Raw genomic sequence first — 17,749 nt, forward strand, 5'->3', positions numbered from 1 at the left:
CTGCAACGCCTTCTCCTTCATGTTCCAGAACCATCTGGGACTCTCCCCCAGGTAGCTTCCAGGCCGAGCCCACAGCCGAGCCCACAGCCAAACCCACTCACCATCCATCTCCACAAGCATCTGGTTCAGCGTGTTCTCCTGTTCGCTCTGGCCCCCGAAGTGCCCGCGACCACGCTTCCTGCCAATCGCGTCGATCTCATCAATGAACAATATACAAGGAGCATTTTTTCGGGCCATTGCAAACATGTCACGAACCTGTAACAGGGAGCCACAGAAAGAGCCCATCTCACCCGTGTGCAGACAGGAACACAGTGTCCCCTTCAGTCCAAATCCTGGCCTCTGGAGTCTGACCTGGAATCACAACTGTTCTGATTTAACAGACGATTTTAGAGCCAGACAGGGGCCCACCAGCCCTGCCCACTGACTCGCTTCCTTATTTACTCACGGCACACCCTGCACTCCACGCAAGGCTCCCACAGGGTCCCTCTGGCTGCAGTTGAGAAGCCACACGCCGTGACCATCGGCGGCCGGCCTCCATCCACCTACCCTTGCTGGGCCAACGCCGACAAACATCTCCAGGAACTCGGACCCGTTCACAGTGATGAAGGGCACACTGGCCTCCCCTGCAGTAGCTTTGGCCAGGAGGGTCTTCCCGGTGCCGGGGGGGCCTGTGAGCATGGCTCCCTGGAACGAGATGCTGGAGCGTCTATCTCCACTTATGTTTGCTAAGAATTTGTTTTCTTAAACAGGTCACTTCTAGGCTTTACTGAAATAGCTGAGGCTTTTTTTTAAGTCTTTTCTACTTATAAAACCAATGCACATTCATGGTGAAAAGTTTGGACGCTACAAATTTAATACAGGACATGAAATCCCCATTAAGCAGAGCACGTGATTTCTGTGGGAAAACTCCCAGGGCAGCACTGTTGGGCCCAAGTGCATGAATGCTTATTTGAATCACCACTCTGTCAGACTCTTCAAATGGTGACACCGGCTTATACCCCAGCCAAGAGTCCCCCTCTAAACCAGTGGCACAGTGCTCGCTGGGCCTGGGCCTTAAGGCTCAGCAGGTGGAAATGCCTCACCATCACTCTGATCCTCACTCTCCTAACACCTGCCTCGCCTATGTCCCTGCAAAACACCTCAACTCTCATTGGGCGGATTACCATTATGCCTGAAAATTCAAAGATTTCCAAAAGGAGCGGGCTTGTATTTCTCCATTCCTGATCATTATCTGAGCCTCTCAAGGGATACCTTAAAGTTTTTTTAAATCTTTAAAAACAAAAACAGACACAAGACAGCATTCACATACTGGAGGGCGAAGGCACCAGACACCATGCCCCCCGAAGAGGGCCCGCATAGTGCCCCTTCTTCCCTGACACCTTTCAGCCCACCATGTGGGTGGTCTTCGCACCACAGTTTATGACACAAAGGCACATGCACACAGAGCTCTTGGCTCAGGAGCCAACCTGCTAGCCAAGAATGTTCTGGAAGGCAGGAGGGTAAACAAGGACATGCTGAGGGTATTCCCAGGTACAGGATCCACGTGCCACAAGAAGTGCTCACTGTCACAGTGGGTCTCAGAGGAACACATTATTGCATAATCACGTGAGCAATTCTGAAGCATCACCATCCTTCACACCGCTCTCTGCAGCACAACATGGACTCATAGAGCCCCCTCTGAACCCACCACGCCCATCCAGGTGGGACGCTTCTTGGCACCCAACTGCTTCACCACCCACATTTCCCATTAAAATACAAGCACCTGAGAGAAATTCTGAAAGCCACACATACACAGCCCTTCCACCCCAAGCGCTAACAGGGTGACAGCTGTGCTCTCTGCTGGTCAAAGGTGACAGTCTCAGACCTTCATCACCCTTCCTGGTTTCCCAGCCTTCAACATTCTACAACATGTAGATAGAACTGTCATCCCAGGCTCAGTCACCCAGGTCTACAGAGGTGGAGGGTTTCTGTTGTTCAGATAAAGCTGCCTAGTGCCCCAGCCTGCGGAGGCCCGGGGAAGACACAGCCACACAAGGCTGGTGTCCAAACGCTATCTGCACCAGGCTTCCCAGCCAAACTCAAATGAAAGGATTGGCCTCTAAATAAAGGAGCATACATGTATGCTTTAAGTTAAAAGTAAAAACACTTCAGGTGGGCACATATTATCCCTTACAATTCCACAGTCTCACAGGCTTTTACATTAACACACTGTGTGGTCCCAAGTAAGTCAGGTAAGAGATTTTTACTGTTGTACTCTGCAAGTTCTGTGTGCATTCTCTACTGTGATAAATAAAATACAAAATTATGTAAAGAAACCAAGCTGTTAAATACTGGTCAGTGCTGTACCACAGAGGCAATGTGGCACTTTCTGGGATCAGTACCTTGGGAATTTTGGCTCCTAAGTCCTGATACTGCTTGGGGTTCTTCAGAAAATTTACAAACTCCATAATTTCCAACTTGGCCTCTTCACACCCGGCCACATCAGCAAACTTTACATCCACGTTATTCTTCAAGATCTTGGCTGTCGTCTCTCCCATGCTGAAGAGGCCTCCTCCTCGCCCACTGCGTCCAGTCCCCATTGGACCCCTCCGCACGGCATACAGGAGGATCCCAACCAGGAGCAAGGTGGGCACCAGGCTTCGCAAGAAAGAGCTAGAAACCCAAAAATACCAATGTCACTTCTACTCAGGGGACAGGGAGCCAAAAATATCACCTTCAGGCCATTTAAGGGTAGGCTGCTCTAGGACTTTATTTTGCTACACAAAAGGAAGCGGTTTCTTTTAAGAAATGTTCCCAAGTCCATACACAGAATCTGGCTTTCCCAATGGAAAGGTCCTCACCTGTTTGCCCCAATTTAACCCTGATTTAGCCCCAGCTGGTTTGGTGGGCAGCCTGACCTCCATGCCAGCCATGAGCCCACAGAATAGACTGCAGCCTCCACAGCCAAGCATTTTCACAACAGAGAGCCTTGCTCTTCTCTCTACTTTGTACTGAGTTTCCTCCTGTTTTACTTATCTCCTATCATTTCTCTTAGAAACAGAAACACAGGCAAACTGGGAGCATGTGGAAGGCTGCCCACGCCCTCTAAAGGGAGGCTGAAGCCTCTCACTCTTCCAGCTCTCAACATCACTTTTACTGCCAGAACAAATACTGGATCCCCCAAAGTCAGGCCTACATAAATCCAGTATTCCTGCAAATTCCAAGTAAGTACAAAACCCAAGTCAGCAGTAAACAGCCACCAGACAGCACTGGAAACAGAGTGCCCCACCAGAACCCTGTGCGTTCACACCCAGCCCCACTCTAGACTGTCCACAAGGAGAGAAGTGACCCCAAACCACTGCGCTCCCAAGCCTACACCCACTCCCCACTAGAGATGGCTCTGAAATATCCCCTCCCGCATTCAGTCAGTGAGGAGGAGGCAGTGAGAATACAGGGCTGTAACGTCCCCAAGATGCCAACATAGGAGCAGGGCACAGCACAGTCAGCCTGACCTCCAGCCTGTGGAGCCCTGGGACATGTAAGAGTTAATCTGACTCCCATTAAGTCACGTAAGAGACATGCTATGCGATGGGAATTCAGCGAGCAACACGGCCTGAAGCCAGCAAAGCATGACCTAACAGGATGGCATCACACAACACCCAGTGCCAAGATTGACCATGGGGAGCTTGACGAAGCCACAGGTGCCCTCACCCCCAAATGAATCAGAACTTCAAAGGTGGGGGGCACCTGTATTTTCAAGGTGTTCCAGGGCATCTGTCCCACAGGCAGACTTTGGAAATTCTGGCTACAACGATACTGGTACCCAATACTGTTTGTCTGATCTTCCCACCCAGCACTATTCTAAGGCTGCCTAGCTAAATGCTCCTCGACGTATCTGTCAGTTTGTCATACTGTGGGCTCTTACATATTGCTTTGATGCCGGAAGCTATGCCACCAGTATTCAGATACCAGCAGGGTCACGCATAGAGGACAGGTTTCAGCTGAGCTTCCAGACTAAGACAGACTAGGAAGAAGGACCTGACAGTCTACTTCTGAAAACCATTAGCCAGTGAAAACCTTATGAATAGCAGTGGAACACTGTCTGATATAGTGCTGGAAGATGAGCCCCCCAGATAGAAGGCACTCAAAAGACAACTGAGGAAGACCTGCCTCTTCAAAGTAGAGTTGACTTTAATGATGTGGATGGAGTAAAGCTTTTGGGACCTTCATTTCCTGATGTGGCACGACTCAAAATGAGAAGAAACAGCTGCAAATATCCATTAATAATGAGAACCTGGAATGTACGAAGTATGAAACTAGGAAAATTGGAAGTCGTCAAAAACGAAATGGAATGCATAAACATTGAAATCCTAGGCATAAGTGAGCTCACGTGGACTGGTATTGGCCATTTTGAATCAGACAATCACATAGCCTACTATGCCAAGAATGAAAACTTGAAGAGGAATGGTGTTGCATTCATCGTCAAAAAGAACATATCAAGATCTATCCTGAAATACAACACTGTCAATGATAGGAAAATACCCATACACCTACAAGGGAGACCACTTAATATGATTATTATTCAAACTTACGCATCAACCACTAAGACCAAAGATGAAGAAATTGAAGATTTTTACCAACTTCTCCCATCTGAAATTGATCAAACAAGCAATCAGGATGCATTGATAATTACTGGTGGTTGGAATGCGAAAGTTGGAAACAAAGAAGGAAGACATGTAGTTGGAAAATATGGCCTTGGTGATAGAAACAATGCCGGAGATCGAATGACAGAATTTTGCGAGACCAACGCCTTCTCCACTGCAAATACCTTTTTTCACCAACATAAATGGCAGCTTTACATAAGGACCTTGCCAGATGGAAGACACAGGAATCAAATTGACTACGTCTGTGGAAGGAGATGATGGAAAAGCTCAATATCATCAGTCAGAACAAGGCCAGGGGCCAACTTTAGAACAGACCATCAATTGCTCATGAGCAAGTTCAAGTTGAAACTGAAGAAAATGAGCAAGTCCATGAGAGCCAAAATACAACCTTGAGTATATCCCACCTGAACTTAGGGACCATCTCAAGAACAGATTTGATGCGTTGAACACTAATGACCGAAGACCAGACGAGTTGTGGAATGACATCAAGGACATCATACATGAACAAAGCAAGAGGTCACTGCAAAGACAGGAAAGAAAGAAAAAACCAAGATGGATGTCAGAGGAGACACTGAAACTTGCTCTCAAACATTAAGCAGGTAAAGCAAAAGGAAGAAATGATGAAGTAAAAGAACTGAACAGATGATTTCAAAGGGTGGCTCGAGATGACGAAGTATTATAACGACATGCACAGAGAGCTAGATATAGAAAACCAAAAGGGAAGAACACCCTCAGCGTTTCTCAAGCTAAAAGAACTGAAAAAAAAATTCAAGCCTCAAGTTGCAATAGTAAAGGATTCTACAGGGAAAATATTAAACAACGCAGGAAGCATTAAAAGAAGATTAAAGGAAGATACAGAGTCATTATACCAAAAAGAATTAGTCAATGTTCAACCCTTTCAACGGGTAGCATATGATCAGGAACCCATAGTACTGAAGGAAGAAGTCCAAGCTACACTGAAGGCATTGGCAAAAAACAAGGCTCCAGGGATTAACGGAATATCAATTGAGAACGTTTCAACTAACGGATGCAGTGCTAGAAGTGCTCACTCATCTATGACAAGAAATTTGGAAGACAGCTACTGGGCCAACCAACTGGAAGGGATCCATATTTATGCCTATTCCCAAGAAAAGTGATCCTACTGAATGTGGAAATTATCAAACGGTATCATTAATTATCACACGAAAGCAAGATTTTGCTGAAGATCACTCAAAAGCAGCTGCAGCAGTATATCAATGGGGAACTTCCAGAAATTCAGGCCGGTTTCAGAAGAGGACGTGGAACCAGGATAATCAGTGCTGATGTCAGATGGATCTTGGCTGAAAGCAGAGAATACCAGAAGGGTGTTTACCCGTGTTTTATTCTCTATGCAAAGGCATTCATAACAAATTATGGATAACGTTGCAAAGAATGGGAATTCCAGAACACTTAATTGTGCTCATAAGGAACCTGTACATAGATCAAGAGGCAGTTTTTTGGACAGAACAAGGGGATACTAAGTGGTTTGAAGTCAGGAAAGGTGTGTGTCAGGGTTGTGTCCTTTCACCATACCTATTCAATCTGTAAATCTGTATGCTGAGCAAAAAATCTGAGAGGCTGGACTATATGAAGAAGAATGCGGTGTAAGGATTGGAGAAAGACTCATTAACAACCTGTGATATGCAGATGACACAACCTTACTTGCTGAAAGTGAAGAAGACTTGAAGAGCTTACTCATGAAGATCAAAGACCACTGCCTTCAGTACAGATTACACCTCAACATAAAGAAAACAAAAATCCTCACAACTGGACCAATAAGCAACATTGTGATAAACTGAGAAAAGGCTTAAGTTGTCAAGGATTTCATTTTACTTGGATCCACAATCAACACCCATGGAAGCAACAATTAAGAAATCAAGACACATTGGACTGGGCAAATCTGCTGCAAAGGACCTCTTTCAAGTGTTGAAAAGCAAACATGTCACCTTGAAGAATAAGGTACACCTGACCCATGCCATGGTATTTTCAATCGCATCATATGCATGTGAAAGCTGGACAATGAATGAGGACCAAAGAAGAACTGATGCCTTTAAATTATGGTGTTGGTGAAGAACACTGAATATACCATAAACTGTGAAAAGAACTAACAAATCTGTCTTGGAAAATGTACAACCAGAATGTTCCTCAGAGGCAAGGATGGAGAGACTGTATCTTACATACTTTGGACATGCTGTCAGGAAGGATCAGTTCCTGGAGAAGGATATCATTCTTGGTAAAGTACAGGGTCAGCAGAAAAGAGGAAGACCCTCAACAAGATGGACTAACACAGTGGCTGCAACAATGGACAGTGTTTCGTTCTGTGGTACACAGGGTCGCTATGAGTTGAAACCGACTCGATGGCACCTAACGACAACAGTAAAACTAAATATTTCCCTGCTTCAATTCTCTCCTCAATAAAAATAGAGCTAAGACATTTGTTTTTACCACAGATGCTGTAAACACTAGCAAATGGCTGTAATGCGTTTGAAAGCAGTACGTTCAACATGGTACATCCTGAATTCGCCAGACATGACTTACCCATCACTCTCAGTGGTGTAGACCACTGCTGCTTGGTTGGCGGGCTCAATCCCCAGCTCCCACTGTGCGGACTCCAGGTTTCGCTCAAATGTGTCAACGCTGCCGATGTTGAACCACACTAACTTCTGCTGAGAAGAGATACAGAACAGAACAGGCCAGTAAGAAGTGCCCACAGCCCCCTGCCTCATCTGCAAAGTCCACCTCCAGCAGAGCCTCGGCCCAGCCTGACCTGCACAGCACCGATGAGCCCCCGAGCCCCCTCCCACTCCAGCCACCAGAGCTGAGGGCACCAGGTTCTGGGATCAAAATACAAAATGCTACAACAACTGCTGGGGTTTGCCCCTGACTTCTCGCTCCCATCTCTCTTTTATCCTGAACCGTGGTCACAATCTTACAAGGGACTACTTGCAAGACTTTGTTACCTATCCGCATCAGAAACATTAACGGAGGTTGCCAGTCATGAAACTAGGAGGGCATTTTACTAAAAAAAGAGCAGAAAACTACACTTTACATCAAAAGAAAAAAGTGCCCCCTGGAAAGCTCACCTCTGCCGACATCCCAGGGGCAGGAATAACACGCACATATTGTTTGTTCACGACTTCCAGCCGGTCTACCTAGAAAGAGTACAACCCAGAACACCTGAGGCGACAAGCAGGCCATTCAACAGCAGCCTCTGAGCCTGGGCCACCGACTCCCCACAGCAAGACGCAGGCATTTACGCCGACTACTGAGACCCAGTGTGTGGCAGTGCCCAACCCTGCTCTTGTTCTTCTGCTAACTTGGATGTTCTAACCCTGCACCACGACTCTGTTTCTACTTTAATAAACAGGAATTGATTCAAAAAGAGGAATTAAAATGCAGTACATCTAAGCATCAAATTTCTACACCAACTTTAGAATCCAAAGGAATACGAATAAAAAGTCTTACGCAGATGAGAGTCCTGGATGCGGAGCAGATAGGAACGTCACCTACCAGCTGCAGCCACCACAAGAAAAGGGTACAAGAACAAAATGCCCGTGATGGCCACGTCATGCCTAAGCCAGTGCTCAGCACACCATGACCCGCTGGACAGGACATGAAGAAAAAGCAACCCAGGGGTTTGTGCCATTTTGTGAAGTGTAATGAGGGAATCGATAGCTGTTCCATTTAAACTAAAAGCAGGTGCAGGGTTACGTGACTAGCGTGAACATTACCTTCATACCCAGATCACAGCAACGGGGGTTCCACCGAAAACGAACCCCTAGCACTCACGATCAGCCCTGACACGTGTGGTATTAAGCATTTAAAGCAAGTGAATGGCTCAACTTCTTTTCTATCACACACACAATCCCAAATAGTAACGCATGGGCAGTTCCTAGGCTAGCAGCGAAGGAACATGAGGAGTCCTGACAGTCCCCCTGCGATGTCTTGCCATTGGGACACACAGCCCAGGCTTTGTCTGATGCAGCAGCTGCCCCGTGTGTGTTCTTCTGAACACAGCCGTGTGAAAGAACAGAGAATAAACAGTGTCATCTGTGAGTTCGAGGCTGAGGGCACTAAATGCCAACGGTGGTTGGTACGGGATAGTGAGGTTAGGGGTGCTTTTATTCCCTTCTTCGTGCTTGTATTTATTTTTCAGGTTTGGATTTGTCATCAGAAGACAATGAGGCCTCAGTCACAGAGCCTGGTGGGAGGAGAATGACTTTCCTAAGGACATCGCCGAATACAAAGAAGCTTGGATCCTAACAGGCCATCCTTAGCCAGCACATCTTTGTGCAGCCACCAAGGAACTGTGGGGTGTGAGCAGCACTCCCTCAACCCCGAAGGACAGACAAGGGCCTGTGCCGCACCACACACTCCTCTGTAGAGCCCCACGACGTCCAGGCAGCTCGGGGGCAGAGGCACACAAAGGGAGAGAAAAGCTCTCAGTCAGATATGGGATTGAACTTTGGAGACAAGTGGACGAACAGGGCAGTTTTAGAAGACAAAGGTAACATACAGATGGACTCAGGCCAAGATGGTATGAAGGGCGCCTCCACCCAGCAAGAAAGTGGGTGCCTCGCTGCATACTGGGAAAGTTACTGGAAAACAAAACTGCATCTTGTCTAACCCTGGGGACTGCCATCCAGCAGCCACGTGGGAACACACCCTCGCGGCACTCTCTTCCCATGTGTACAGATGGTAAATTTCCCTCACCAGACCCCGGGCCAAATAAAACTGTACAAAGTGCTTCCAGCTGATTTCTTTTCCAGGATCTCGAAAATAGAAGTAGAAAAATCCCGTGGCAAGGCCGGCCCCCAAAACAGCCAGGCTGCGGAAGTCCTTGTCATCCCAGGGTAGCTCGCCCTGTGGAGGAAAGAGAACACGTTATACTGTGGATGAGGGAGGCCTCGGGCCCCAAGTGCAGTGAAAATGGCCATTTCTTTTTTCAGTTTTTTCACAGAAGCTGCCCCTGACACTCCGCATGGCCTCTGTGTGCTGAGGGAAAGACTGCTGGTACAACATGGAAAACATACCACAGCTGAGCTTGCGGGCAGAAGTCCCCCAAGACCCCAGCTTCAGAGCGACTGCTCTCTACACTGGGATCCTCTGTGATCTGGAGCTTTTAAAACTCCAATGTAAATCTCAACACATTTTAATAAATTAAATTCATTTCTTTGAACCTCTGAAGTAGCTCATCATCTTCCTCCAAAACAGAGACCTCATGTAAGCCCCTCCCTGCAGCAACCACGTCTCTTGGGGAAAGAGGACACTGTGAGTCGTCCCAAGGCATAAACAGACCTACCTTCTGCATACGCCTCCACCAGTCAGTGTCATCCTGTCGGCCTCCTCTCTTGCTGCTATCTCCCCCAGGCCCAGCACCCTTAGGTTCACCAGTTTCTAGGAGAAAACAGTTTGCTTTCAGATAATAATCACATATAACCTCCAAAGAGAGGATTCAGGGAACAGTAAAACACTTTACAATGTAATTCTAAAAACAATGGTGTCTTCTGGAAATCGGGAGCAGGAAGAGAAGGAGCAACAGGCTGGGGAGAAGGCAAGGGTCAGAGTTGAAGGTGACCTTGTCTTGTCCTGAAGGGTGAAAGGAAGCCCTACAGCACCATCCCTTGGTTGGGGCAAAGGTCAGAGTGCTGGATGAAGACTATAAACGGGCCAGTACAAACCCCTGACATCTCTGGAAGAGGAAGAAAAACAACACAATTTTTAAATCTCTATGAAATCACCAGTGAGTTGTGGTGCTTGCGCCCCAGGAATGATGCAGGCAGGCGGGTTTCTAAACAAGGGGCACGGTGGACCCTTCTACTGAAATACCACATATTTATCCTATGCTTCCTGCTCCTGAATGCTGTGTTCGCATAACTTGCCTTTTAGGGAAAATGATATTGTTGAGAACGAGCTTCAGATGCATCCAAAGTTCCTTAAATTTCACCCCGGCTGCCTTCAGACTTAAGCTTTAATAGCAATCTTTTTTGGCTAAGGGTCATCTTGCAGTGCCAGTAATTGAGGGAAAAAGAAAGAAAACTGAAGCTGCTGACTGGCTGGGATTTCTGGGAAGTCCCCCTTCTCAAAGGGCGCAGAAGAACACTACCACTAGGGCAGAGCCTCCACTCCTCTACGCTTTCAACCTGCAGGTGAGATTGCTGGATCTCCTTAAACTCCCCCGGCAACCCCACTTCTGTTCAGATGGAACATGAGAATTGGGGTCTGTCATTCAGGTCAGGCCTGTCTGCCCCTACACCTCTAAGTGCAATCTCCAGGGTCAGACCACTTAAACAATCCTAAAAACCTGGCCACATCCAAGGGAAAAGTTAAAAAAAAAAAACTCTTCTCCCACCATAACCAAACAGTGACTATGCTTCTGATAAAAATCTCCAAAATAACAATGAGGGGGAAAATATGAAAAAAAAAAAAAGCCAATTATCGCTACCATGGTAGTCAGCCAGATGTTAGCCTTGTCAGACCTAGGAAACTAACCCGAAACTTAGAGAAAATCCAGTCCCCCAGATGAGGGAAAGCAGGACAGGCAGGGGGCCCGAGGCAGCGACTACTCCTCAGGCCAGGGCCCACCCACAGCCTCCTTCTTGCACTATGCACCCCCAGGAGGAACTGAAGGGGGAAGCGAACGTCACACAGACCAGCCACCTCCCACCACCTCCCACGGAGATCAACCCTAAACCCAATGAATGCTTTACGAACATTCAAGTGTAGACTCCAGTCTGATACGCCAGGCTGGCCTCTTTACCTTTTTTTGGAGCTGTTGGCTTTTCTGAGTCTGTGCTTCTTCCGCTCCTCTTAAAGTATTTCTCAAGCCCTTAGGGACAAAACGGTGAGGTTCCAGTACTTAAAGGCAAAGACCACACTCTAAACAACCAAATGTCCACAGGGGTAAGAGAGATACCAGCTCTACCCCCAGTCTTCCTGCCCAACGCTGGATGGCAGCAGAGCTGGGCAGCACCAGTCTCCCACACGCAGGGGCTTCACCTGCCCATGCCTGCTCTGCAGGGCTCCAGACGGACTACGTGACTACGTGCTCCGAGATGACTAGTCTGCACAGCATCACCACTCTGCCTCCAAACAGGAGCACAGTGCCCTCAGAGACAAAAGCTGTTCCCACGCCTTTGAGAAGCTCCACACGGCAACTTCACTGAGATATCAGAAGTGTGAGACGTGGAAAGGTACTGCAGAGCCCAGAGCAGGGAGGCCTGTGTGCGACCCAACGAGGACTCCAAAAGGAGGCACCTCATATGGGGCCTTCAGGAGGACACCTCATCGAGGGAGCCCCACTGCTCCTGCAGCCTCGTGCTGCTCAGTGAGGGGAAAGGGCAGGTACCTTTGGGTGGTTTTGACCACAGCCACTGGGAGAATGATGCCAGTCTCACCCGGAGAGCCAACTGCTGGCAGCAGGTCCCCTGGAGGCCCTGAAATAGCAAAGCAGTTTAGCACCTTAATGTGGTGTTTTCTCACCTGGAGACACAGGCTTCAGGGGGCAGGATGCAGAGTGAGGTATGTGCTTTCGGCCTTTCTCTATCTGCTTAAAAATATGATCCAAACAGCATAAAGAGAAATTAAATTCCTAGCAGACGCATGTAAGGAATTTTCATAGTTACAGCCCATGAATAGCAAAAAAAATCTATCCATTTTTTACTGGAGGCACTTTTGTTCACTGAAAACATTACAGACTAAAAACAAACACGATTACAGGAATGAAATCACAGAAAGTTAAAAAACTGAGAACTATTATGGTTTGCCTTTGATCAACCAAGACAGGAATGTTCCCATCAGACCTGTGTTTTCTTTGGTCCACGCCAGTTCTTACCATAGCTGCCAACAACAGGTCACTTAACATTAGCTAAAGACAGGACTGTGAGCAATTTAGATGCTTTGCTATTATAGCTCAAAGGCTGTTGTAACAAATATTACTGCAATAAAAACGATCATACCGAAATAAAGCAAAATCTAAGGACACCCCATGTCATAGATTGAATTGTGTCCCCCAGACAATGTGTATCAACTTGGTTAGGCCGTGATTCCCAGTATTGTGTGGTTGTACGCCATTATGTGATTGTAATCTTATGTTAAGAGGATTAGGGTGGGATTGTAACACCACCCTTACTCAGGTCACGTCCCTGATCCAGTGTAAAGGGAGTTTCCCTGGGGTGGGGCCTGTGCCACCTTTTACCTCTCAAGAGATAAAAGGAAAGAGAAACAGGCAGAGAGTTGGGGACCTCATACAACCAAGAAAGCAGCACTGGGAAAAGAGTGCGCCCTTTGGATACCAGGTCCCTGCACCTGAGAAGCTCCTCGGCCAGGCGAAGTTTGAGGACAAGGAATCTTCCTCCAGAGCCAACAGGGAGAGAAAGCCTTCCCCTGGAGCCGACACCCTGAATCTGGACTTTAAGCCTACTTTACCATGAGGAAATAAATTTATCCTTGTTAACACCATCCACCTGTGGTATTTCTGTTATAGCAGCACTAAATGACCAAGACACTCCATAATCCATGATTTGGGGCAGTACTGACTACACTCAACAAAATCCTGACAAAACCAAAGAATCTGGACCATTCCCAATACCTTATTATGAGACTGAACCCACAGATTGTACAAGCTTTTTCCACGGTGAGGCGAGTCCCTTGGGCTAGCCACAATAAACACCTTCCCCAACCTATATCTTGCTAATAAAATTATTCAAATGTCCCTCTCAAAAGTCACTGTTGGCTAAAAAAGTAAGGTAAGGTATGAGAACAATAATAAAATGAGGAACACCGGCCCCAAAGCAGACATGAGGATGAAATCGTGAAGGTGTGATGGGGGTGTTGCGGGGCGGGGGGGGTCCAGAGGAAATCCAGACAAAGGAGAAGAGAAGGCAGTGGTTGCTGGGCATTAGGTGGTACCCCAGGGCAGATCCTGAGAAAGTGGGTAGCATCACCCCACTGCAAGCATAGGAAAGCGGAAGTTCAGAGCAAAGGAGTGCCCGGCATAAAACCACTGGCAGATGCTTAATGGGGTCCTGGTGTGGAACGTTCCAGGGATTCTCGAGGAACACCCCAAAGAGCAAGCAGCGTTGGTGGCTCCATACAGATATTAAGTTGCTTCAAGCCCTAGAAGTACAAAGTACCACTTTTCTGGCTCCAAAGCTCTTTAAAAAAGATGCTCATTGATAAAGCATACACTGCCTTTGTTTTGATTCTGGATTTAGTACTTTGCTAACATGGTTAGGGGACACGCTACCCAGCAGGAAAGGAACAGCCTGGCCCTGAACATCAGGTCAGATAGCTCTACTCTTAAATTTAAAAGCCCAGACATCTATTCAAGTGGCCAACAAACATATGAAAAGATGGTCAATGTCACTAGCCATTGTTGTTAGGTGCCACTGAGGCAATCCTGACTCCTAGTGACCACAGAACTGCCCCATAGAGTTTCCTAGGCTGTAATCTTTAAGGGAGCAGAGAGCCAGGTCTTTTCTCCTGCAGAGTTGCTGGGTGGATTTGAATCGCTGATCTTTGGTTAGTAACCGAGCACTTAACTGTTCCATCAACAGGACTGCTTCATTAACCATTTGTTGTTGTGTCATCACGTGGCAACAGAACTGCTCCCATAGGGTTTCCTAGGCTATGATCTTTACGGGAGCAGATTGTCAGGTCTTTTCTCCCACAGAGCCGTTGAGTGGGTTCAAACCACCCATTTTTCGGTTAGGAGCCTAACACTTAACCATTGTGCCACCAGGGCTCCTTTCATCAACCATTAATCCACTGTAGTCAAGTCAATTTTGACTCATAGTGACCCCACAGGACAGAGTAGAACTGCCCTGTAGAGTTTCCAAGGCTGTAAATGTTTACAGAAGCAGGCTGCCACATCTTTCTCCTGCAGAGCAGCTGGTGGGTTCAAACTACCGACCTTTAGGGCTAGCAGCCAAACACTTTAACCACTGTGCCACCAGAGTTCCTCGCATTAATCATTAGGGAGACGCAAATCAAAACCACGGTATCACCTCACCCCCATTAGAATGACAATGATAAAAAAACAAAAAAATGGAAAACAACATGTGTTGGTGAGGTTGCGGAGAAACTGAAACCCCCATTCACTCATACAACCCACTGACACTGGGTCTATTCCAACTCATTCCAACCCTATACGACAGAGTAGAACTGCCCCACAGGGTTTCCAAGGAGCACCTGGTAGATTCGAAAGGCCGACCTTTTGGTTAGCTGCTGAACTCTTAACCACTATGCCTCCAGGGTTTCCATCATCCACTGATAATGGGAATGTAAAAAGGTACACAGCCAGTGTGGAAACCAGTGCGGTGGTTCCTCAAAAAGATGAACACCCAACTACCATTACGAGACAGCAATCCCAGTCCTAGGTATACACCCAGAAGTGAAAGCAAGAAACCTGTACACTGATGTTCACTGCAGCACTTTTCACAATAGCCAAAAGGTAGAAACAACCAAAATGTCCGTCAATAAAAGAAGGGATAAACAAAATGCAGTATATACATACAATGGAATATTACTCAGCCACAGAGAGAATGAAGACGTGATGTATGCCACAGTATGGATGAACTTTAAAAACATTATGCTTTGCGAAATAAATGTCGCCAAACTACAAATATTGTATCTCATTTACATGAAATAGGCAAGTATACAGAAACCAAAGATTATTAATGGTTACCAGAGCTGGGAAGCAGGGGGAAAGGGTGTTTTTGTTGCAAAGGCACTGAGTTTACGTTAATGGTTGAATAATGTGGCATAACATGAAAAATGTAATCAGTCCCTGCTCTTCACTTTCTAGTTCCCTTGCTCTGCTTCACATTCCTTCACAGCTGTAGAACCGCCTCACATGCTACATGCTTGCTTTTTTATTGCCTCCCCTCCCACCTTTTACATGGCACGTAAACTCCACAAGGTCAGAGACAGTACAAGCAGTTCACTGGCTAAAAAATGACAACATGGAAGCCTCCAAAACATCAGCGTCCCTGGAAGATGGCTGGCTGCTGGGGTACTTACACCTTTTAACTATAACACAGATTGCTACTGCCCGCTCAGCCAGCAAGCCACCAAGCGCCCTTTCCTGTTCTGTTCACCATATCTCCAGGCTAGCAGATGCTCAACATAAATTTGTCTAATTAATGAGAGAAGGATGAATGACTGAGCCTGGGGTGGAACTCAAAGATAACCCAACTTTCTCCCTTCGTAAACAAAGACACTGCAGTCCCTGAAGTTCAGTGAGTCAGGACCCACTAGTGCTACACCAGCCTGAGCTACACACAGTACATGGCTGAATTTCAACACATGTTAACAAGGGCAACCCTCTGCCCATGGAGAAAGGGCACTGCTTCCAGATATTGCTGGGAGCAACTTAAAACTAACTTAAATCTGTCTTTACTGCCTTCCAAAACAAATAGAAATTAAAGGAAAAAGTTTATTCCCGAAGACAGGACAGAAAATAAACACATGGGACCCTTCCTATTTTAGTGCTGCCTGAAGATCATGGTATTTTCCTGGAAACAAACTTAACCGTTCCACATTAGACCAATTTAAAAAAGAAAAAAATCAATGTGATCACTGCCTACCGGTAAGTAGGAATAAAAAGCAACCTTAAAACAAAGAATAATTCCATAGTGTCTCACCTAAAGGAAGGAGTATAACACAGTTGTTACGACTGAGGCACTGAAACTGGACCGACCTGAACTGCAAGACCACCTTTGGTCTTGCTTCATCTTCCATAGAGTTACTGGCAGTACCTGCCTGCGGGACCGGTGCAGGACTTAAATTAAAAAAAAAAAAAAAATGAGATAGCCCATGTAAAACCCGCAGCACATAAGCGCTCGAGCAGTGTGTTACATTATTAAAGAAGTGGAGTCGGGATCAACCGATGCTCATGGAATAAAGAAAGCCTAACAATTTACAAACTCTCACGTCCATTAACACATCTGCTTCATAAACAACCTGGACAGTTATATATCAGAGGTTTTATCACTGCTGAGCACCCGAGAAAACCGGAGCTCGCAGTTCGGAGTGAGTTGCCCGAAATGACCTGGTTGGTTGGTGGTGAAGCGGGACTCAAAACGCAAATCGCTCAACGTCTGGTTATTTGGAGGATATGGGAGCACTTGTTCAGTTTCTGAGGGACGTGGACAATGTGCCGGGAACCCGGGAAAGAGCGGTAATTTGGATGGAAAGAGTCGCGGGAGGAGCTCGGAAAACTAAAGGGCGCGAGAGGGGCCAGGCAGCGGGAGATTGAGGCCAAAGAGACAACCAGCCTCAGCCACCGGCTTTCGGCCACCGCCGCTGAGGCGTGGCCACTCAGACCCGGAAGGTGGCTGCTCCCCGGCTCCCCGCGCCGGCCGGCGCATAGCAATGGCGTCACCGCCGCGTAGAGCGCAGCCAGTGCCCGCCCCCGCCCGGAACCGGCAAACAGCGCCCCCTACTCACCCGCCAGGCGGTGCCGAGGGCCCTCACGCCTGTCCCTACTGTTCTGCCGCCGCGTAGGCCACCACCGCATCGCCACAGCACTGCCAGCGGCCCGACCACTGCTCGACTGCTGGCCGCCGCCACCAGCCGGTGCGACATTCCCCTCCCCCGCGTTCGCGCCGCTCTCGCGCACGCACGCGCGGCGCCAAAGAGGTCATAGTCACCAAAGACCTTTGCGCCTGCGCCGGGGTCACAGGCGCCGGCTCGGGGACCTCTCTTTAGGTGTCTACTTCACCGCTTGACACGCTAAGGGTGTAAACACGAGCTCTGCTTTACCCTACGCAGACATCTGAGCGCAGAAGACCTGGTGACTGACTCTGACTAGGTGCTAAACGGATACCCAGCTCCTTTAGACTTTTTAAAAGTCGAGTATATCCAAGGACACCTACTTCCGGGGTCCTCCATAGGAGCGGCTCACAAAAGTGAGCACTTTCTGCGCTCTCCGTGAGCTGGCGGCCCCTGCTAGCGGAGTTGCTGCGCCGCTGGACTGGACGGTTGCTGCGGTATACCCGAGGAGCAAAGGAACTGGCTCAGTATATGTTATACCACATTACTCCCCTTGACGGATTGCTTTTTAGTTCTCTGGAGCCACAGAAATC

At 47.6% G+C, this 17,749-nt stretch overlaps 1 protein-coding gene across 3 annotated transcripts in view; it reads right to left on the bottom strand.

Moving 5' to 3' along the window:
- LOC100660900 (AFG3-like protein 1) overlaps positions 1-17,271 on the bottom strand; it is a 24,002-nt gene extending 6,731 nt beyond the window's left edge. The window contains exons 1-10 of one of the 3 annotated variants that reach the window (XM_010597781.3): positions 17,112-17,270; positions 12,010-12,097; positions 11,422-11,490; positions 9,964-10,058; positions 9,375-9,524; positions 7,745-7,813; positions 7,200-7,327; positions 2,382-2,652; positions 547-684; positions 102-255 (exon numbers count right to left, since the gene is read on the bottom strand). In XM_010597781.3, the coding sequence (XP_010596083.1) occupies positions 102-255; positions 547-684; positions 2,382-2,652; positions 7,200-7,327; positions 7,745-7,813; positions 9,375-9,524; positions 9,964-10,058; positions 11,422-11,490; positions 12,010-12,097; positions 17,112-17,249 (1,300 nt within the window). In that variant the 5' untranslated portion in view covers positions 17,250-17,270. Of the gene's footprint in view, positions 1-101; positions 256-546; positions 685-2,381; positions 2,653-7,199; positions 7,328-7,744; positions 7,814-9,374; positions 9,525-9,963; positions 10,059-11,421; positions 11,491-12,009; positions 12,098-17,111 lie in introns of all 3 variants that reach the window. The other 2 variants (XM_010597782.3, XM_064273610.1) reach the window with 2 other exon arrangements.
- Between the last annotated feature and the right edge of the window lie 478 nt (positions 17,272-17,749).

The sequence above is a fragment of the Loxodonta africana genome, chromosome 21 (assembly GCF_030014295.1).
Source record: "Loxodonta africana isolate mLoxAfr1 chromosome 21, mLoxAfr1.hap2, whole genome shotgun sequence".
Lineage (NCBI taxonomy): Eukaryota > Metazoa > Chordata > Mammalia > Proboscidea > Elephantidae > Loxodonta > Loxodonta africana.